Source organism: Channa argus, chromosome 19 (genome assembly GCF_033026475.1).
Source record: "Channa argus isolate prfri chromosome 19, Channa argus male v1.0, whole genome shotgun sequence".
Lineage (NCBI taxonomy): Eukaryota > Metazoa > Chordata > Actinopteri > Anabantiformes > Channidae > Channa > Channa argus.
Window position 1 is genome coordinate 8,935,300 of NC_090215.1, and position 24,233 is coordinate 8,959,532.

The following is a 24,233-nucleotide window of genomic DNA, read 5'->3' on the forward strand; positions in this document are numbered from 1 at the left end:
CCAAGTCTTTCTCACTTTCTCTCTCCTTCTCACACTCTCTCTGTCATTATCAGCATGTGGCCCAGTATTCGGCATTTCAGCATTCCAGCTGTAATTGATTTTAACCATTAGGTGCTCAGCGAATAGATAAGTAGTTGGGAGATATTCGATTATATGGTGACGGGATGGAAAGAATTGAGGGATGTTGTCGGAGAGCTAGAGAAAAAGGAACCGACCTGTCTTGCTGTTTATCTGTCACCACCACTGGCCTTCCATCCTTAGAGCAGCACAATACCACTGACCTCCTGTGAGTTCAAGCAGCTTAGTCTCTGCAAAGTAATCCCTAATGCTTTGAAATAGACCTGATAGAAAGCCCACTTACTTGTTCTGGATTGTTGTGGACTAGGTGTGTGGTGAGTTTTCAGGACCTTTAGTTAAATTAACAGGTTGGAATTATCATATACAACTCTAATTGTGGACTAAGGATGAGGAGTCGACTTTGTCAAAAGCGTATTGCACTTTATCAGTAGAGAGATTAGAGACTCGCATTTAACAGCCTCAAATAATGTCAGCTATGCATTACTATGCATTAATACGCCGCCCTCCACTATTGCTTATGTTTAGATGTACTATGCTGGTGGCCGGAACACTATTATTCCTTTCAATGGTTGCCCATCCCCTAGGGGAGGCCATTTTGAATCTTAGTGCAGCCGAGGGTGATATTGCTTTCCGACTGTTTTCTGAAGATATGTTTTTTTTTTTTTTTCACCCTGTCCTTTCTCCTCTTTTCCTCATTCTGGCAGGAGTGTTGGTTAGGACTAGGAGTAGGGGCGGATGGGGGAGTGGTGGGGGAACAAAGGCAAACATTTGAGTAATCTTCAAAGAGCCCATTGGTATGTTGAGTGGACACTGGTATGCGGACTGAGGCTGAGGCTTTTTCAGGGGAAAACAATATCCTTCCTTTAGACAGCCTGGGCCTGGGCAAACACTACCAACTAGGCGACTCTGCCTAGTGCATCCACCACTATCAGCTTATTCCCCCACTACATATAGTTTATGCAGAAAATGGTTTGGTCTTCTTTGTTGCCGGAACAGCTCAGAACTTATCATAATGTCGAACGTCTGGCTGACTAAGTCTACGTGCATGTCTAAAATTGTTAGGTATGTGTGCTAAACGATACGGTCACTATTTAAATGTTTTAGTTTTGATGTAGATGGGTAAAAGCAGACATAAACAAAGAGCCACAGATCCCCCTGCAAAGAAAGAAGGGAGGGATCAAGTGTGCCATCTTGTAGGTCAACTGCAAGGCATTTGATTTCCTGTGGCAATATGCAAAACGCCACCGCTGAAGAGGCGCTCATTGTGCTCTCCCTGGCAGAGGTACCACTCCAGTGTGCTATCTCGCTCTCTCTCAGTCTGTCGCAAACGCACACAAACACACGCAGCTTGTACACAATGAGTCACAGTGTCACATTGTTTACTAAGAAAAAGATCTCAGCCTAACCTTTTGTTCAACCAGCGTGTTGAAATAGCACATTATTCTCGTAGGAAGTGGATTCTGTAACATTATATCCAGAAGTTAGACAGGTACAGGTTAAGCATGTCATGTGTACAGTGATGTAGCTATCAAAAAAGTAGCAGGATCATGCGTGCATTTGTGAAATCCACCTCTTAGAAGAAGGAAGCAGACAGTCTGCCATTTTAGGACAGTTTCAAAACGAACTCCCTTTGTCCAGTAATCACCAGCCATTTTCTCACGAGGATCCACCCCAGGGATAATTTCTCCCATTTCTCTGTCATTAGCAGGGCCTGGTATTAGGCATGTGTTTTGTTCCCTGTACCTTTTGTTTTGTGCTAAGTGAAACCATGCGACAGGGTATGGGTTAACTGGAAAACAATACTCCCCTTCACAGGCTCAGGAATGTGTAATTAATGATTTGAACCCGACTATGCACGTCTAGATTCTTCCCTATCATTCTCTCTCTTTCCGTCTCTTTTTCTTTTGTTCTCACTGCTGTAGATTCTCAGTCTCTTTGCCTCTCGATCTACTGGTTACTTTCTCTCACTGTATGTTTACGTGATTCCTTTTTCTGACTTTCTCTATTAGACATTTTTTTTTAGCAAGTCTCCATTATGAAGAGAATAAAGGAAAACAAACTTGGCAAAAAACTGCTGCTCCTCTCAGCACCACAATTATTTTCCCTTCTCTTCTCTTTCAGTTTTAGTTAAATACAACATCAGTGTATTACAAACCTCTTTGATGGTTCCAGCCAGATTTTCAACCCCTTTATTTTTGTTTTTCTCCTCATCTTTCTAAGATCCTGTCAATTAGGCCTTGCCTTGATTTCCCAAAAGCATCTTTGCATGTTGGGAAAATGGAAAATGATGAACCCTACCCAAAAGTATGTTAGCATTTCAGCAATATCCCTCACGTTGCACAGCGTTTGGAAAAAGATAATCCCACAATCATGTTAACTTTTTGATGATCTTCATTTCAGAATTTAATAAATTCTGTCTCATTGTGACTGGATGCAAAAGATAGTCTTAGCAGCAAGATGGTTTAGGGAAAACGGGAGGCCTGGTCAGTCTCACCTGGCGGCAATGCAGACGAGGCTTTTAGGCCCTAATGGTCTAAGGTCAGGCAAGCTAATAGGGAGTAAGTGGCTGAGCCATGCTGTCTAAATCTAATGCTAATGTAAATACTGATCCATTTTCATGGGGGGTGGAGGTGAGCTGGCTCTCAAGACACCTAACACACATACACATATGCACAGATGATTAAGTAACATTTGGTCTTGTGTCTCTGTCTTGTAGAATCTGTTAATCCCAACTGCTGTGTCAGTACATTATATAAAATATGTGACAACTGTGCTTAGAGACAAAAGACGCACTTCCTACAGTAAGACCAGAAGAAATGGATCATGTTGTAAATCAGCATGGATGTATTTTCCTTATTTCTCTGCTCTAGTGTGCACTAGAGCCCCATAGTGCATTCATTCATAGCCCCAGCAAGTTCTATTATGACATATTTTGCTGTGTGTATGTGTGTGTTTAAAAGAGACACAGGTCAGGAAGCTGTGAACTTCAGATGGACCTCTACCCCTTACGTTAGACACACTAATGTCAATGACACGTGTGTGTGAGTGTGTGTCTGTGTGTGTAAGTGGCTACAAAAGTGGAAAGAAAGACTTTTTAATTGGGCAATGGAGTTACAATATTTTCCAAGTGGTCACAAGGCCCAGTCACAATTGCTTTTTTCACTTTTTTTTTTTGTAGTACAAAAAAGTGAAAAACAAAGTGGAATACAGAAAATCCAACAGACAATATGGAAGCAGAGAAGAGTGGCAAAAAGGTAGATGGAAATACTCATTTTGATAACTCATTTATTTGGCTTGGCAGCCATGTGCAATGGATACTTATTATTGTTATTATTATTATTATTATTATTATTATTATTATTATTATTATTATTATTATTATTATTAGACAACCTAAGCTAACCTCAGCTCATCCACCTCATGGACAGGCCCCAGAGCTGTGATCTTATGTGACTGCTAGCAGGCAGTGCTGAGAGAAACAGTAGAAGCAATTTAGCTCAAGGAAATGTTCTTTTTTATTAGTTTTTTTTTCTTTTGGATTTATGAAAGTGAGAGGTTTAGTAGTAAAGAAAGGAAAAAACGACCATGAGGAAAAAGAAGGCTGGGTGGGTTATGGGGATATTTTTCTAGGATTGTTTTGCATCTCCAGTATCTTTAGATCACACACAGTGACCTTGTAGGAGTGAGAGGGAGGATGGCGGGAGACGAGCCTTGTGTGCGTCTATTTGTGCATATGCAATGTGCACTCAGCAGTTTCTGTATAAGGCTCTATTTGCATATTTGTTTTTGTGCATGTGCAGCAATGAATTTGCTGCTCTCTTCATCTGTGGAAGGGAGGTAGCACATACCTGGGCCCTCAGCATCTCTTTTCAGCAGTGCTGTCTGCAAGCGAATCCATTGGCAGTGATCTTGTGTTACATCTATGTTTCGAGGCCGAGTGGCGGTTAGCAGTAACATGTGTTAGGGAGGTGGTAGCACTGATGGAATTCTACACTTGTGTGTTTAAAATACTTTCAAGTAACAAAACATGCTTTTGTTGTTTGCTGGGCCAAATGGGGCTGTTTGTCTCTGATGTTCCCCTGGGGGCCCAGAGGGATCGCACCGGAAGATGGTGACATTCCAAAGAGGAGGTATACCCAACAATATCCTCCCTGCTTCCTTTATAAACACAGATGGAAAAACATGAAAGGAGTTTTATTTTTACAATATGTGGACGTACATTTGCATGCGTATACATACTCTCAGCAGACAGAGAAATGTATAGATTCTTTCTGTATATATAACATGTACGCACGGGCTTTGACTCACACACACACACACAGTTATTAAGGAATAGCTGTGGTGGCGGAGACTTCTCATTTTCACTACATGTTCATTAGCTGCCTGGTTTTACACTTACTGAGAGGAAATGATAATGTTTGTACTGAATACCCTAATTTGTCATTTGGTTTCTAGAGGTAAACTCAACCCCACTGTTTTATTCTGCTTTCAAAATATTTTTGTCATGTTATTACTTTACACGCACAATCACAAGCAAAGACAAAAAAAGAATCCACAATCGAAATTGTAGACAGACACAAAAACACACTTGTGAGGTAAAATCAAGAAAATGTGGAGTCAAATTTACCAATGCATAAACACACCAAACACACACATATACAGTAAGAAAGAAAGAACGTGAAGCATTGAAATTATACCCGCTCCCACCCACCCGCACACACGCACATACACACACACTAACACATTCACGTACTTGTACATGCACCGCGAGATGAAAGAAGTTGTGAGAAAATGTCTTTTGCCTTGCCTTATTAAGAATTCAGTTAATGAGGCAGCTTTGTCACCACAGATAGAACAAATGAATATGAGACAGCGTTGCTGCTATCCTCCCCACAAACCCAGGGAGTAATTGGAGGGGAGGTGTATGCGCTTGTGTTTATATGTGTGAGAAAGGTGTTTTGTCATTTTATTCTGCATAATGAATGCAGTCTTCTGTCATCCTCACCTGCACACAGGCACACACACATAGCAGCAAACCACTGCACGAGGGAGCTTCCCTTACCTGCCAAGATGACTTTTCCTCCCCTCTGCTCAAGTCCCAGTGTGTGTGTGTGTCTGTGTGTGTCATCAACAGGCCTCACAGCGTTGTGTATTTGACAGTCAAACAGGAAGTCCCAAGTGTCGCAATTTGCATTCTGCATGTATGGGGGTGTGTATGCACCTCCTCCACCATCCAGAGATGTCATGTTTAGGTCCACCGAGGGAGTGCTGTTTAGCTGATTTTGATTGGCCCACAGGGAGTGTTAGCTTATTTGGTTTTTTGCCAAACACTAATCCCCAACAATTAACCACCAGGCACTCTGGAGAGGTGCCATATTGACAAGGATGGGCCTTTTTGCTATTCTGCTCCTATGAAATAAATGTATGTACAACACACACACACACACACACACACACACAGACACACACAAATAGCTGCAGCATGAATTACATACACATTTCAAGCAGACCAATAGAGGCACAAACCCAGGAGCAGGAACAGTATGTTTGTATGTTTGAATATGCATTACACAGCCCACGCCTGGCAGGAGTCAAAGTGCTCCTTTAAAAGTTCATAAATCATGGATGTTCTGGCCTGTGATCACCAGACCGCCTGCATTTCAGGCCTGTAGAGTGCCAGAGAGCGACAGACAGCCCTCTAGTTTAGGTCTTAAACAAACCTTCTGGAATGTGCTGATGGGGAGAGAATTAATATTAGGCCTAAACCTATCTGGCAGCTGGTTTAACCCAAAGTATATCATCCAGCTACTTTAAGCTTAAACCTCATATCCTAAAAACAAATAACATGTAAGTTAGGATATTGAAGGATGTGAAGTATTTTAAACCAGTAGTAAACTTAAAATTCAATCCAGTACAATTGGTAGCCCTGCTATCGGGACCCAAACATACATCTAGTGAAACCTTTTACTCCTCACAAGATTTTCATGCCTCTCTTTTCTGCTAAGAAACTGAACATGTTCACTTACAAAACACAGGCTTCGCCACAATTCCAATTATCTTTTCTTCTGTGGCAGTTAATATAATACTGAAGGTTGTCACTGGAGAATTATTATTATTTTTTATTTTACGTAAAGCACTCCTTTCAGTTTCCATCCAATACTAAGTAGCCTCCATTTATATCAGAATGGTCATGATATAAAAGTATACTGAAGTGGAGTCCAGACACGACTAAATTGAGAAGGAACAAATATCCTACAGCAGTAAACATTGTGCTTGTTTTTGTACTGTAGAAGTAATGATGGATGACAGTGGGAGTGTATATAATGTTCTGTGCAGAAGCTTTTCAGTATGTCGGTAGCATGTGGCAGGGTTATGGAGGCCCTTTATGAAGGGCCAGAACAAGTTAATTTGTAACAATCCAAAAAGCTTTTACTGGAAAGAATTTAAGAAAGAAGGAAAATTAGAAAAGTTAATATTTTAATGAAAAGACGTGAACTCAAACCTGCTTTGTATGCATATTTGCATCCACTTCTATGAGCACACACGCGTGTATTTGTGCTTTCCACAGCAAGGCCCAGCCGCCCAGTCGTCCTGCAAAGGAGGGTGGGGAAGAAAGAAAAGAAGTAAAGAAAGAGAGAGAGAAGGAGCGAGGGAGGCCTCCTTTCACAGAGAAACAAAGATAGCTGTAATTAATGGCCCTGAGCTCTGGACTAGGGGAGCTTTCTTCTGACAACTCCGACTTAATTAAAACTTAAGACTTCTGAAAGGGCCTCTGACTGTGAGGGGACGTCCCACCGTCTCGTGAGAAAAACCTTGGAAGATTTCCTACAAAAGAAAGAAAGAAGGAGAGACAGAGAGAAAAGATGTGTTAGCGGCTGTAGCTATGTTGCTAATCCCTGTTTGTCAAAGGAGGAAGAGGGGGGGTTAGAACTCACACACCTGCAGCTAACTATGCCCCCCCCACCCACCACCCCCACACACACACCTCTTCCCACACATACACTCTTACCACACATACATTTTTCTAATCCCTCGCTTCTTGCTCCAGATGCACATGATCCAACAATGCCCAGGAGAAAATATTACCTTGCTAACTTCTCATGTACTTTGGCAATGAAACATCCTCCTGTAGGAGCCATGAGAGACAATGTAGGGTTAGCATGCACACACACACACCATTATGTGTATTAATTTGTGCACAGAACCCTGCACCTGTTTCTCACATGGCTGTATGAATAAATCTTAACAAAGCATACACTAACCTTTGTGAGCCACCTCTGTGTCTGTCTCTTTGCCTTGCTCTCTTTTCCTCTCTGTGTCTTTCTCTCTCTCTCTGCCTTCCTTTCTCTCCACAGAGGATCAGATAATAAAAGCTTGGCCTGGTCTTTTGTTTTTGTGCATAGTTCATTAGCCCAGCAGCAACAACAGAGGCACACTTGATATGCTTGGCTTGACTGGGTGTATGGGAGTAGGGCAAGGTGGAATGGGGGCTGTGCGTGTGTGTGTGTGCACACACATATGAGGGCAGGGCAAGAGGTAGGGGGTAGCTTTGCATGGCTGCAATGCCATTAAAGAGGCAACTGGAAATTAAGGGCTTGCAACTGACAGCACACGTTGAATGAGAAGCCCCTGCAGCTGCCAAGAATGAGGAGAGCTGGACAATGTGCATGTTAAAGACAAAACAGTGTTCGGAAATCACCCCTTTCTGTGTATTTTTAATCTATATGTCACTTAAAACAAAAAGTGTAAAGTGCCTGAACCAAAACAGCTCTTACTCTGTAACAAGCCTATGCAAAATACATTACTGTCTACCTTGTGTTTATTACATCATCTACATTTGATAGTTTTTGTAGTTTGTAAAGGTGTGTATTGTTGATCTGTGTAGAAGGGGAATTTTCAGCCAACGTGTGGGATAAAAAATAAAGGAACAGGTGACTGCTTTGCAGCCCAGAGGCAAGGAGCTTTCTAACCAAACCTGATAAAATAAAGACAAAACTAAAGGATTTTATAACCATTAAGTACAGAAATAATTTTGCAGACAAGCCTAGATTGTCGCACTGACTTTCCCCTAGATATCTTTGTCGTAAAACACTAATTGAAATCACCACAACAATAGAAACGGTGAAGAGAAATAAAGTTGTTGTCACAGCTCAGGCATTGTGAACTCAACAGAGAATTCCCTAAAACATGATCCATATCTAATATCTGCAATCCGCTGTCATCTGTTCACAGCACTTACGGAAGCAGGACAGTGCATACAGCCCGGAGTCGTGTGTCTACTACTGCACACTGTGCGACTACTCCACCAAGGCTCGACTCAACCTGGTGCAGCATGCTCGCTCAGCTCGCCACCAGCAGAGCGAAGGACTGAGGAAACTGCAACTCCATCAGCAAGGCCTGGGAGGAGAGGAGGATGGACTGAGCCTCTACGAGCTGTTTCACGTCAAGGAGTGTCCCACAAATCAAGGTTGGTGACTCTTGAAGCTAAAGTTTTTTTTTTTTTTTTTGGTTTGTTTTTTTGTTTGTTTAGCGCATCATTTCCTAATTTATCACCTGCCTTTTTCTTGTGAGATACACAAGCCCTGATGTTCATTTCATTATGTTGTTTGCCTCTGTCTTTCTTTTGCTGACTGTCAGTTGTTGTGGTCAGTTTTTGTCATTTGAAGTATATGTTTCTTTACCACTGCCATTTCTTTTTCTTGCCTCACTCCCTCTTTATTCTGTCAGGCCTCCCTCCCTCCTTCCGTTGGCCTTCATATCCAGATCACGTCTCTTGATACAGATCCGTCCATTCCTCCTAATCTCTCCAAAATGAGCATACTGTTCCTATTAGGCTGCCGCACTTATATCTGCAACACACACACACACACACACACACACACACACACACACACACACACACACACACACACACACTGTCCGTGCACAGGGACATCCCAGGCAGGCAAGCAGTCAGCTTATGAAATTTCACCTTGGGAGGATCTCATAGTGAAAATGCTTGTACACACATACGTTACTCACATACACACACGTATGCTATGGCTACACAGTCTCTCCCTGGAGTGAGCTTTCATTTCCTTTCTCATGACCAAAGCAATTTGGCTTTCATTTAAGAGTCTCCGTCCTGCCAGCAGCTAATAAGTGTAACAGAACTGTAAAACATTGAGAGAGACAAAAAAAAGATTAATCGTTTTTCTTTGAGTGGGGGTTGGATTGTTGGTGAGGGGTTGCAGGGTGTAAAGGGAGGGGGCTGTGCTGTAATTTAAACCAGAAGAGTCGGGGTCCATTATTTAGTCATCCCTATGTTAATGCTGCCGGGAGAAAATGAGCGCTTAACTTGTTTTTGCTTTGCTTGACCTTAAGGACCGGGTGGGGTGTGTGTGTGGGGGGGGATAACACATTTTGAATAGCATTCCAGCATAGCATTAGCCCATACATCCAACTGTGTGTGTGTGTGTGTGTGTGTGTGTGTGTGCGGTCAGTGAGTATGTGTGTCTACTTCTATGAATCTGTGCTCCCCAAAGTGTCCTGTTTATACTGTACATGTACTCCGAAAACAGATGGGGGGCCAGCACTTAGAAACATATGTGAATCCCTCCCCAACTTACACACACACACACACACACACACACACACAGGAGAAGAGCTCCCAATCCTGAAATGGAGACTGTTGCCGGTGTACATTTGGCTTTAATTACACGTGGATCAAAGTTTCGGTGAGATTTGGGGTGCAGCAGAAAAGCATGCTTAGATAAATCATTACCGTACATTTTAACATAGACCCCCCCTCAATCACCCACCCTGCTCTCTTTTTGTATCTCTCTCTCTCCTTTTTTGTCCAGCTTATTCCAGCTCCCACTCTCTCCTGCTCCTGTTTTTTCATCAAGAGCACCAGCGTCAGGCTTCAAGCGCTTTCTTTTTCTCTCCTTTTTTTTTTCTTTACATTTTAAACCAAGGAGCACAACCAGGTTTTAAAACTGTCAAAAGCAATATTCACCCACTGCACCTATTTAAAATGTTCCACCCTTAAAACACACCATATTTGTTACTTAGGCCCTGGATTTATACCTTGGTTTTGATGCCACATGGTAAATTTCCACGAGGAAGCTAGTGCAAAACTTAAACGGACACTGGCAACGTCAAAAAACGCTAACGCAGTTTTTGGATGCCCTCCTTTTGCCCACTCTATATAATTTTTTGTGAACAACAGTATTCTTTCACAAGGTAAATGGTAAATATTTCAAAGGGACTTCCTTGTAGACCATAGACACTTGGCAGGAGTAGGCAGAAAGGGAGTAACTGAGTGTCAACCACAAATCAAACACTGAAAGGTAATGTAATAAATAGAGATTATAGTTTTTTTCTCTAGCTCTGTATGAAATATTAAGTTATTTTTCTTTTTTGGAAATCTTTAGTTATTGTTCAGTTTATCCTTTTTTGAATTAAATTAAGCAGCACATGCATTGCAGGGTAGCTTATGTTAAGAGGAAGAAAAAGGTATATTAAGTGTATTAAAGCTGTTTTAGGCTCCTGAAGTGATAGATGATGTGAATGTTTTCAACGATACAAGCCTCTATAGTAGGCAACATTTCTAGCCAGTATTTGGTTTAAGAACCCTTTGTTTGTGTTTACGTGCACATGCATGCTGTTAGTTTTCTGGGGCTACAACTACTGACTCGAGCACTTTCTGCTCATTAGAGACTGGTATGAAAAAGATTAATTTAAGTGCTGACCGGTATCTTTCCCTTAAAGCCTGGGACCTGGCACTAAGCCAGATAATTATAGGCCCATTTGGGAATAAGAGTTCTAATGCTCTGGACTTTACGTACACGTGAATGGCTTTCATTAAACAATTTTGATGCTGATTTTATGGCCTAATTAAGGATACAGTACTGCAGAGATGCCCTGCTAGAGCATAGGTGTTTTGAACAAAGACAGCAGTGTAAGAACAACCCTTCTGCCGGACAGCACTTGTGTGCATGTCGATGCATGTGATTGCTGGTGCACATTTATTTGAGAGCCGTTCACTCTTTCTTATCCTTTTGACTCTGTAAGTTCCCTAACCAGGGCCCAAGTATAGAGTCGTCCTCCTCTATACTTGGTAAACTCCATTATGAAGTGAGTGAACTTTGTTCTTATCAACTGGTACATGTGCAGACCTTTACTCTTACTGTCTCTACAGCAGACGCTTCTCACCATGATCTTTCAGCGGTGTCCTTCAGTGACAAAAAGCCCACTGTGCCCACACTGATGTCCAATTGTCCCCCTCTGTGTACAATTAGAAGTGTCAAAGAAAATTGAGTTTATAAAAAAATGCCAGTTTGCATCAGAGCATAAATGAATTGGCTCTCAACGAGGAAGACTTGAAGGCCATTTTGCTTTGAGGGTCGTCCAAAAGTTGTTAGAGAAATTAGATTTTTTATTTTCTTTTTTTTTTTTTTTCGGCCCATCTCCGCTCTCTAATGAAGTTATGCCCTCAATAGAGCTGTTTAGTAAAATTCAAGCTGAAAAGGAAAAAATATGACAGATTGCGAGTCATGGGTGTTCCATCATAGATTTTATAATTTGAACAATTTGTTAAGGTGGATTTTTTGGTGACATTAACAGTATCTGAATTCTGTAGTTACTGATTTTTCTAGCGTTTCTCCGCCTTCACAATTTGACAATTTGTTTAGCCATAAAGAACAGTGAGTAGAGGTGTGTGTATGCATGTACAACTTGTGTTTTTCTCTGTGTGTATCCTTACCCATTAGCCCTGTGTTTCATCATGTGTAAAGCGCCTCATAAGCCAGACCAAGCAGAAACACTAGGACCTTTTCTGCATACTTTACTTTCTGTCATTTTTCCCTCTTGTTCCCTCTGTCCCTCACAAAAAGGAAAGGGAGATGGGATCTTATGGAGGTAATTATTTCTGAGAGCCTGCCCTGTCATCCATCCCTCCACCATCCCACCACCCACACATCTCCATCCCTCTATACCCCTCCACCACCACCACATGCATTAAAGAGGGAGGGAGAGGACCCTCTTTGTCTGAGTCCTCCTTTTAAACAAAAGACCTCTTCAAGCCCAACAACACTTTTATCATGATTGTGTATGTGTGTGCATATGGGAGTGTGTGCATGTGCACTATCCAGAGCCTTTTGTTTTGTCTGTGTGATAAGGTTCTGGGACATTTTGTGATCCTAGTCAAATTAGTGTAGCTGTTCTAACAATTCACATTAAAGCTGTAGGCTAAAAACTGAGCCTAATGGACACTTATTATCCTCATGTGCTTGTGTATAGATGTACATGTGCATATGTGTGCATCCGACAGGAAGTGATGGAATATGGCCAGAGAGCAAGTATGCCGTCTTGCCTGTTTCTGTCTGTGAACATTTTCTTGTTACCCAACCTAAAACTCTGCATCTGAACTTGGTCTAAACGGTCATTCGCTTTTCAGTAAGGGAAAGGGTTTTGCAGTTTTCCAAAAAGCATTGCGATGCGATGATACCAAGCCATCTTTTGAGGCATTCAGTCTCCCATCCCATGCTGTTCTTTCCTCTGGGTGGTGGCAGTGGTTTTTACCATTCCAGTGGTTCTCTTCTCTTCTTCTTTTTTTATGAAGGTTTCTCCTCAGACAGAAGTCTTTTTCTAGGTTTTGTCTCAGTAATTTGTGGCCATTATATAAACCTTCATGGATGGCCGGAGGAGTGAGTGAAAGGATGCAACACACACCCAGATCTAGCTAACCACTAAAGTTAGCACAGTGGTGGCTATTTTCTTTTTTTCAAGCCAGAATGGAGTAGGTGAGACCAGCCGCCTGGCTTGTCAAAGAGCCGTTTTTTCCCTTTTTTTTTTTTTTTTTACAGTTTTGTGCTTCTGTTGTTCATGCCGCTTGTGCTGATCGTTTTATCCATTTCTCGAATTGGCTTTAATAGGTTAAGGCAGCCAATTATAATGCATATTGATTTGCTAAAATACAGCTGATTGCCTACAGTTTATAAATTATGTTTGACCTTTATTCTCATTTACTGTGAAACAGGAAGTTACTTAAATAAAAGGTAAAGCCCACAGACTATAGTCAGCCTGGATCCATTCCTTGCATAATAAACAATTGGTATGTTATTTTATGTGCCCAACATGAGTAAAATGCAGTTCCTGAGGAGAACTATTCTGATGAGAGTGATGTGATTTTGCCCAAGAGGACTTTTGTGAAGTATGTAGTTTTTTATTGCTTTGCAATTGGTCGGAGACAGTGCACTGCATTTTAAATCATTTGTCAAATCAAAATAAGACACGTTCATATATGTATATTATTATATTTTCGACAAGTAGCAATTAACCCCAAATTTCCCAAAACCATATTCTCTAAGGCTGGGGGAGTAAAAGATGTGGTCATTTTTTGAATAATTCCATCCAAGCGAATTATAATTACTTTGCGGTCTGTGTGTGCACAAAGAAAAAAAGAGCAGCAGGCTGACTTGTGCCTCAGAAAAAAATGAGGCTTGTTCACCATAAACTATTTTTGAAATGGTGTGTCAGGGCAGTATGGGCTCAGGCCGATTGTTTTTCTTTGAGTTGAGCAGCTCTTTGGTGGAGGGGTATTACCCGGGCTAAATTGTTCCCTCATGTTTTCCGCCAAGGATCTGTGCCCACCACACTGACAGTTATAATTTGGAGAAATTGCACTGATTATCTGAATTAGCATACCTGACCAATGCCACATTAGACTTATTTACAATACAAAGCTGTGGGGCTCTGAGAACGCATACTAAATATGACTTAACCCTTTGAAGAGGAGACTGGCGTCACAGGGCCAGGAGGACTTTCACGTCTGTGGTATCACAAAAAGCTTAGGGCCCTGCTCCATATGGAGCTGTAAGCCGCTGGACGGTCCTGAAAAAGGAAGTGGCGAAGCAAAAGTCCAAGAATCATATTGAAATCAAAGGGTTATTACACATTTTCCCTTGCTCTCAGTTTACTGCTCACCTATATCTTTCCATATTTTTCACCTCTCAGTTCTCGTGCCCGTCTTGTTTTTTCCTCACATTCACTCTCCTCCCCTTTCACCCCAGCTCTTCTTTATTTTCCTCTCCCTTACCTACATTCTTTTCTCTCCTCAATCCCCTCATACACCCTCTGTCCACTGACTCTTAACCACAGATGGACAAAACAATGGGCCATGTCACACAGCATTAGGACAAACAATCTGGTGATGGGAGGAGGGTTGTGGTGAGCCAGAGTCGTGGTAACCAGGCAATACGCTTATTGGGTCCAAGCAGCCACTAATCTTAAACACCGATGATGCAATTCACAGATGGACATTTAAGGCAACTTCTACGCACATGTACTCGCACAAAGCATAAAAGCAGGAACATTATGTTAGGAAGTAGTATAGCAAGGTAGAATTTTTGTCATTCCTTGCAACAGCAACAAATTCTTTCTATTTCTCCATTCTTCCTCACTCTCCTCTGTTTTCTGTTTCCTTTACCTCATCCATCAGTGGGAGGTATGAAATTGATAGCAGCTATTGATTACCCATAGCCAAGGCTAATCATCGCTAACCGGAGGAAGCTTTGCAGCTATAGCAGCTGTCAGTCGTGTGTGTGTGTGTGTGTGTGTGTGTGTGTGTGTGTGTGTGTGTGTATCCATCCCACGGTTCAGTAGCAATAGCTGTTCCTCTCCAGTGCTTACTTACAGCAGACCAATGGCCTAATTGCAAGAAAAAAATAAAGATTCTCAACATTGCTTCTACTTCCAAAACAAGAAAAATGTATGTTTTGCCTGCCCAAAGAAAGAGTGAGAGACATGCCAAGTTTTACCTGCCCGCTTATGTAAATAAGACCCATCTCCCTTTCTCCTGCTTTTCTTCATCTCTCTAATAGGAAATTTGAGCACAGTGTGTGAGATTAAAGCAGGGAATCAATGCCTTGTGAGCAATCATTTCCAGACAAATCTCTTTCATCTTTTCTTCCCCCCCACCCCTCCCTTCGTCCTCTCGTTCGTTTTCTCTTCCACCTCCTAATGCTAACAGGGGGTCCCATGTCATGACATCCCTTTTGCTTTTATCATGTACTAATAACGCTCTGAAAATAGAGAGAAAGAGGAATGTGACAGAGAGAGGAAAAAGGATGCTGAAAAAAAAAAAGAACAAGAAATGGATAGACTGATAAAAATCCATTGAATGCGCCTGGGTCTTGATTTGTGCTTTGATGTGGATGTCTTTGTGCAAATCAGACAAATATGCCCGCTCTATCTTTGCTCTTTTTTATGAAGGATAGAAGGAAAAAATGAGTGACAAGTTCATTTAGGGGCATAAAAATATACATTTTTACAAAATGTGGATATCTGACTAGTGAGACAAAAGATGGTAAGGAGCAAGTGTAAATAAATGGAGTAGTATATACAAATGCTTAAAAACAAAATGTAAGGCATATGCAGAAAATACACTGGTGTTTCTGCTTGGTTAGGCCCACAATGTGCTTTACCCATGATGGTGCATTGGGCTAATGGGAAAGGATACACACCGACAAACACACACACACACACACACACACACACACACACCTTGGCCAAGCCTTTGTTTCAAAAGCAGGTTAATGGGGAGTGAGGAAGAGGAGCATTGTAATTTTCTGCTCTTTAGGCGCCAGAGAATTCTCTTCAGTGTAAGAGAGACCAGACTCTCAGCGTAATAGGCATTTTACACCCTCATCACCTCTTACACACACACACACACACACACACACACACACACACACTCACCAGAAATGTGTGGGAGTGTAATAGGAATTCTATGGTGTGTATTGACAGTCCCCAGAGTGCCAGTAAGTGTTAGACATGCATAGAGTCTGCAATGAGACAATCAGCATGCTGAAATTGAAACCTTGTCTGGAGTCACACAGGAGAGAAGGAAGAGGGACATAGGGGGAGGAGGGAGTTGGAGGAGATGGGAGAGGAGAGGAGACCGGAGGAGAAGAGAGGAGTAGAGTGAGGAGAAGATTAAATAAAAAGAGCAGAGGGGAGGTGATAGGAGAACAGATGGCAGGAGAGAAGAGGATGGGGAAGCGGAATGAGAAGAGAGGAGAGACCGAGGGAGAGGAAATAGGAACTGATGTTTGTTTAATTGCCTCATAAGTGATGACAAAGATAATTATGTCAAAAAAGAGACACTCCTCTTAGGCAGGGCAAATGAACAGCTGTATCTGTGTGTGTGCGTGTGTGTGTGTGTGGGTGTGTGTGTGTCCCGTCAACCTTTGTCCCCTCCAGCCACATTAAGGATAGGACACCATTAAAGCATTACGGTTTGTGTCATATCAAATCATTCAACTTAATTAACAGAAACAGAAACACAGACACACACACTCAAATCCACACAAATGCTCATCATTTGGAATCATTTAATTACTCTCTAACATCCTGATTATGTATATCTCCGCTTCATATACCTGGGGGTATGCAGACAAGAGTGTGTTCACCTAAGTTTCCTGTACACTGTGTTTGTTGCAGGTGTGTGTGTGTGTGCGTGTGTGTGTGTGTGTGTGTGTGTGTGTGTGTGTGTGTGTGTGTGTGTGTAAGTGATGCTCCCTTGACTTTATATCTAATTGTCTTTTTTAATGACAATATTCCACTGTGAGCTGGCTGTATATAATGAGTCGGGGTGTGTCAAAGTGCAGGCCTGAGCTGTCTGCTTGAGTTAAGCTCTTCCTGTCTACTGCAGAAGCCTACAGCATACACACTTGCACATGCACATGCGGTACACACACTCAAAGAGACAGTATCAATGTGGGAGTTCCTGTATCTGACATGAGATTAAGAGGGCCAAGTGGAGGAATGTCGAAGAACTGCCCTGTTGCATTTGCAAAAAGAAAAAGGACCATCCTCTCTCACATGCACACCACACACATACTGTATGCAAGCATCCTGTGCTGTAAGTGAGCAGTAGCCTCCCTTGCATTATTCACAGTGGCCGAGTGATCGAAGCCTGGTTCAATAGCACTAAAGCGGCGCACACTAGAGAGATTTGTCTTACAAAACCTTGAGACACACACACACACACACACACACAGATGCACATATGCTCTCAGACACATTGATTTTCAGTGGTGGGAATCTCCCAGGCTTTGGACGAAAGGCAGGGACACAAGATGGGCTTCCCCCATCAGAGCAAGCTCCTGACAGACACACATACACACCAAAACACTCAGTGCATAGGCAAATAATATAAGTATGTCTTTTATTCACTCAGAATGAGAGATGGGAGACGAAGGATCTGCCTCTTAGATCTGATGGGGTTTCATTTAGAGTAAGATGAGCTCATGATTAAAATAAGGCAAGAAAAGAGTCCAACTGATCATGTTTCTTTTTTGCTGACTCTCCTTTTTTTTGCGTTTTACCATCAGGGGGCTTTTTGCAAGCGTGGCAGAAAGAAAAATCAAGCATGATATGTCATCTTTCCACTGCTGTTTTTTTTTTTTCACACAAGCATGTTCCATTTGAAGCCTTTATTTGAAGGGTAATTTTATTTTTCTAAAACATCCGTCACTTTATTCAGTTTTCCTGTTTCCCTAGTAGAGTCTAGTATGTATCACCCCCTTGGTGTTTTTGACAAATTAACATGTATTGACAAGCCAGCACTCGCATGCCTGTAAACACTGACACACACACGCACACACACACCTCTGTCCCCTGAAGACATGTGATCAACCAGACCCAATCCCGTGTAATCATCTGGAACCCCCCCCAACACCCACACACACACAAACACACACACACTCACGTATACTTCCCCTTCAATCCCGGGTAATGGTTTGAGGCAGGGGGCTGAAGCAGTGGGCTTCTTTCCCTTAGCCCCAGTGTCTTAAGCTGCCATTGATTAAATGTTAACTGATATACTCGGCCCTGGCAATCTTGTTAGAGCTGGAGCAGGCAGGCAGCTAGACAGACAGTTTAGGACCTGCACCCTCCTGATCAATAGCACAGATAAAGATTTCATCCAACAATGAGCTCCTAAAACAAAAGGTATCTGATACATGATTAGGCCCGTGGGGACACACAGACACAAACACACACACACACAGATTTGAACATAAACCCAAGTTCACATATTGCCACATTGTTCGAATCACCTAAAGAGATGACACAAACATACACCTAGATCACAAAAGAATGCAACAGTATATAAACATCTGCCTGTAGGTCTAAATAAGAATACACCTAACACACACACACACACACACACACACACACACACACATTGTTTTCACTCACTTATTTAGTCCAGAATAATACTTCCACCAACCCCATCTGAAGTCAATCTGTTCCACACCTAATGATGTAATTACAACCGATACACACGAGCACACACACACATATGCACTGTCAAGCTTGCAGATAAGGCAGGCCTGACTTTTCCCGGATGAAGGTTAATTATTCTGTGTTAGTTCACTTAGGTGTGTGTATTTGTCTGTGCATGCAGATGTATATGCATCCTTTCTTAGTAGCATGTGTGTGTATGTTTCCTCACATGTACGTGCATTTATATCCTCAGAGCATGCCAAAGACGCCGCAAAATGGCTGAATCGATGCCTGGGCGACCCCAACTGTTAAAGTGTATCAATAACATTCCCCTATCTTCTTTCCCAGCTATTGTCACAGGGTAGTTTGAAAGTCCAAGCCTAGCCGCAAATAAGACTTAATTATAAATCAATAGAGGGAGTCATTTGAATATGGATTTTCCTTTTTCCTCAAATTGGTAACATATTCTCCACCTTGTCTTCACTTTTCTCCTTTTGGTTGCAACTTTAAGGAGAATCAATACTTCCCGTTACTGTCATCAGAAAAGTGCTTTGACATAATTGGAGCCAAAACTACAACTGGATTTGTTGACAAGGGTTTATAACCAGAGGTGGCAAAAAAGAAGAAAAAATGCCAAAGATCCTCAGATTCTGATGGCTGCCGGCTGATGACACTTTGTGGCTGTCAGACAGTGATCTCATTTTGGAGATTTTTGGGTGACATTTGCTGGCACAGTTCCAAAATGCTTTTATATTTATCGGGCTGATATTTTTTGATACTGTTTGCCACTGTATCAGAACATTCTCAAACTCATCGATGCAACCCGGTAAGATGCATTTTATTTCATTAAATGATGTCTTTGCTGTTTTATTTTCTTGCTCAGCCATTTTGAGGGGCTGTGAGATTTTCAAGTGGCGTGTCAGGGGCCAGGAGTCTAATGCATGGAAACATGGAGCTTTCTGTTTTCTGACGGCTAGCAGAGATAAGGTAGAGATATGGCTCTAGCACTGGCTCAAATCTAAAACAGATCCCGCTAGGGGGATGGGGGGGGGGGGGGGGGGGGGGGGCGCGGCAGTTTTGAGGAGTTGAGAAAGTGAAGGGAAGGAGAAAGCAGAGGGGTGGAGGTAGCAAGAAAAGGAATATTGTCAATCCTCAAAGTGTCTGGCGGTGTCTCTCTTTCTTTCCCTCTTCCTCTCATTCTTTCTCTCCCCCACTCTCCCTCAGTAATCTGATTTATTCAAAGCATATGTGTGCTGCTCTGTCTTTGTCTGCTTCTATTAGGACCAGTGGGGGCCCATATGACATTATTTAGCCAGTAATGAAATGGACATTTTTTTTGCATGTTTTTGAGAAAGTCAGAGGAAAGCCAACACTTATTTGTAACTGTCTGCAAATACCATCTCTGGGGCAGATGCCCAGAGGTCTGTGCATTCGCGTGTTTGTGTGTGTGTGTGTTGCATGTGTCCATGTATCACAAGTTCCATGTGTTGGAAATGATTCTGAGCAACCTAATGAATATTTGTGCTCGAAGATATTTCTTTTATTCTTCCTTGACTTTATTCTTGCTGAATAGTTCTGCCACCCTCCCAACATACAGTAATAGGGCCCTGATGATGCAGGCATTTTTTCTTCAATGGCAAAGGACAAGCCGCATGGGCTTATAGTCAGTATATAAAATTGCTATATGCTAATGCCATCTATCTGTTGTTGCTGTTTAAAAGACATGCTCCCTGTAAAAATGATTTAAAGCATTGAAAAATAATTTAAAGAAAGTATTTTTTGGTCTAAGAGTCATATATGGAATGTGGAATAACTATTAACATTAAAAGGAACATTATGTGTGTAATTATTCAAAATATTATTCTAATATTACCCTACAAAAATATGAAAGGGTAAGAAGGTTCTTTTTAATGTAGGTTACAATTTTAATAAATAAATTGACAAAAACATGTATTTTTTTATTCGTCTCTTTATCTTCTCGGATCCTTTCTTTGATTTCAACCCAGGATCACACTCTTGTTTTGGTGGCTCTGAAAGCAGATGGTTTTTATGCAGCTGAAAACGGGACAGTAGCCCAATAGGATAAAGATCTATTTAAGCATTATCCATTTGGCCACTGCCCGTCACAGGTCTATTTTAAGCATAGATATACACACACTTATGCACACACATATCCATTCTCTTAAACCATGGCAGCCATTTTATTAGATTCCCTGTTTTCAGGCCTCGTATTACTTCCCAGAAAATAAATAAACCTTGAATACATGACAAGGACCAGTCTGGTCAATTGGAACCAGTGTAGTGATAGATGGATAGATAGAGGGATAAATGGAGGCACTGAGAAACAGATAGGAAAGGTATATGAATGGAAAGCTGTGTGAAAAGATAGGGACACATAGATAGATCGGTGGATACATAAATGGATGGATAGATAGACAGATGAATGCGGCAGGGAGATCTTGCTGGGCTGATAGAGTTGAGCAGGTTTGCCGAGAAACAGCTGCTTTCTTCATTAGGTTCATCTATCGATCTCGGACCCTCGCTGTGTGTGTATCTGTTCGTGTGTGTGTGTGTGTGTGTGTGTGTTTTGGAGGGGGAGAGAGGGAAAAGACAGCAGCCTCTGTAGATAAGTGCTAGTAATAGAACAGAATGAATTCTTATCACAGAGATGGGAAGGCCATTAACCCTCAGCTCCTAGTTCTCGCTCTCCGTCTCTGTCTCTGTCTGGTCCGATTCTCTCTCTTTCTGTGTCTCCCTCCCTCTGTTCCCCGGTCTGGACCTGACAGGGTCACGTTGGCGAGTGTGTGCGATATTTCCACAATGTGTGTGACTCTCAGAGAGAGAGAAAGAGAGAAAGTTTTGTGGCTGTGCAGACTGCCCCATCGGCCAGATGTTTATAATCAGGGGCTAGATAAATATTGGCCAGAGGAGTCACAAAAAAAACTAGGAAAACTGGAAATAGAGAAAGAGATGAGGGGAGATAAAAACAGAGGAGAGGAATCTTCTTTTCAAATTATTCCTAAATCCCTCAGTAAGCTTTCTGTGCCGCCTCCTCAATTCACCTACGCAGCATAAGGTGATTCAAGCAGCCGAAATGCAATATGGCTGTTGTGTAAGATGCAGGTGTGTGCGTGTGAGCGTGCAAGGGTGTGTGTATGGGTACAGTAGGTGTGCTCTCCTATTGTATAAGGCCAGGTGTTGTGGCAATTTCTTTCCACCACTGAACCTTTTGAAGAAATATTTTTGTCCTGTGAAAAACCTTTTGTATTTGCTATTAAAGAATCATTAACATCATCCCCCTCTAGTGCTCACGGCACTGAAAATGAAACCCCTCTTAACACGAAACAACAGTTTCTGTTTGAGCAGCAGGCAAGACACGCAAGCCTTTAATCTTGGCTATGTTTATTCATATGATTGTCTTCTTTTTTTCTTCATTTTTTTCAAAAGAGTAATAGGTGTTTTGTTAGTCCCCTGCAAAACAGCAGAGCGGGCAATTTGAGTGAAAGAAAATACAATGAAGTGTCTCAGGAAGTCGTAATTGACAACAACAAAGCAAATTTGGAGCTGCTGATACAAGCACTTTTTTTTACACAAAAGTCATTTTTTAGCTTTTTCTGTCAGTTCAACTTATTGACATTCACACCAGGAGCATATTAAATGTGACAATCCTATTGTAGGTTCTCAGTCGCCCTGAAACAATAGATATTTTTTGCTGGTGTAATATGTTCTTGTGTTTTAAGCAATAAATGGGTGGGTGTAGGTAGATTGGAGTGTGTGGATGGATGTGGCGTTTGCTTTTGCTGGTGTGTGTGTTTACATGTTAGCATGTGGGCTGTGGACCTCTGTGCATGAAATACTTTCAATGCTGTGTGGGAGTGAATGTGTGTTCGCTGCAGATGGTTTCATGTGTAGGTGTGTGTGATCGAGTGTGTGTGTGTGTGTCAGTTATTCCCAGGCCCTGTGCAGGAGCTGTAGCCCCTCTCCACTGGGTTGATGTTTAGTATTTTAGACATGCTACATTAACAACATCTGGTTAAGATCTAAATGCTTGTTAAACGCGCTGAAACTTGGGGGGGGGGTGGTGGTGGTGGGTGGGGGCATGGGGGTGCAGGGAGAAGAGGGGATAAAGAGGGAGAGTAGGGTAAATAAAGATTTGAGGGTGAGAGAACAGGAGGGAGGGAGATCACTAAGTCTGTAAGGTTATTACTCTGGCAGTATTACCACTGGCCCTTGACTCTGTGTGTGTGTGTGTGTGTGTGTGTGTGTGTGTGTGTGTGTGAGTGCGTGCACACACATGGCTGCGAATGTGAGGGATGGTGTAACGTTTCAAAGCTTTCCCCTTTAAAACGCAGAGGCCAAACTAGAGCCACGCATGCAGCACAGGAATGTGACATCACAGGGCCCCTATGGCTTGCACACACGTATACACATACACACATGGTCTCACAGGGGACATGACCAGAGTTGTAAGAAGAAATCAGCGTCAACATCATGTCTAAGTGGGGGAGACATGGCAGTCATGGGTGTTACGAAAAACATTATTGCTGCTTTACTACCACAGATAGACCGGACATAGGCCATATCTAGCTTTTATTATTATTTTTAGACGTGTAACACAACAGTGCTGATAATATTGTAGCATATAGAGCCATAACAGCTATATAGTAATAGTTTCTCTGTCCACTTGTTAAAGCATTTCTCATATGTTTCTTATGATGTTTTCTTTGGCAGCAATTACTGTTTCAGTTGATGTCCTGCTTTTATGGTGTCTATGATTTAAGATAAACAATAGTGTAAAAAAGTTTTTTTTTTCACTCCTTTGCTCCTTTAATGAGCACCATCGCAGCCCTAAGGAAGCAAATTAGTGGCAGCTCAGCCTAGCTAATGAATTCAGCCATTTTGGAGCGTCCGTGTCCAGTTTCCCGGTGTGGCGTTGCTCTATGGTTGTGTGCTGTACGACTGAGTCCTCCACTGGGCACATAATGACCCGGCATGACGGTTATGGGCCCTTAGGGGGAAATGGGAGGGGAGCGAGTGGTCTCAGAGCAGGTCATTATACAGCTAGAGGGCACACATTCACACACAAACACACTGCCATGACATTTTCAATACATCCTTCATTGCCTCCATCTCCCATATGTCTTTTTCTCCATTTTTTTTCTTTTAAAACATCTTATTCTTTATCTCTCTTATCTAATCCTCCTGCATCTATCTGTCCTCAATTTTACTTTATGTTGTTTTTGGTGGGGATGTAAAATTAATTGATGTAAAAAAAAATAAATAAATAAAATAAATCTTGTTCTACTAAAATGTGTCCAAACATAATTCAGAACACCTTATTTTCTGCTAAAATCATGTAAACAAAGTACTTTTTTGTTTTGTTTTGGTGTTTTTTTTTATTGAGGAAAAAAAAGTTACACTAACTTCCAATTTATAGTTAAATCCAAATCCAGGCTGATTCGGTGGTATCCCTGATCAAGAGACACTTAATTATTCTTCTATCTCAAACGGTTAAATATAGGCTGGTGTTGGTTGCAGGGTAGACCCAGGGTCTGTGGTTAGCTCGAGCTCACCGGCCGGCTTTAATGTTCCGACTGACCCACATCAAAGAGAGTACCACCAGGCTGCCAAAATCACACACCCTCCACGCCCTGACCCACTCTCTCTCTGTGTGTGTGTGTGTGTGTGTGTGTGTGTGTGTGTGTGTGTGTGTGTGTGTGTGTGTGTGTGTGTGTGTGTGTGTGTGTGTGTGTGTGTGTGTGTGTGTGTGTGTGTGTGTGTGTGTATGCACTGAGGCAGTGGAAGGTGCCTGCAAAAGTTCTGTGAGTCTTCTGGTAGCGATTAAGTTGATGGTTAAGAGTCCCCGCTGCAGAGCCCTCTCT

At 42.0% G+C, this 24,233-nt stretch overlaps 1 protein-coding gene across 2 annotated transcripts in view; it reads left to right on the top strand.

Moving 5' to 3' along the window:
* The window catches only part of zfhx4 (zinc finger homeobox 4), an 82,261-nt gene that overhangs the window by 35,983 nt on the left and 22,045 nt on the right, over positions 1-24,233 (top strand). For both annotated transcript variants that reach the window (XM_067485937.1, XM_067485936.1), the window contains exon 6: positions 8,311-8,545. In XM_067485937.1, the coding sequence (XP_067342038.1) occupies positions 8,311-8,545 (235 nt within the window). The remainder of the gene's footprint in view (positions 1-8,310; positions 8,546-24,233) is intronic.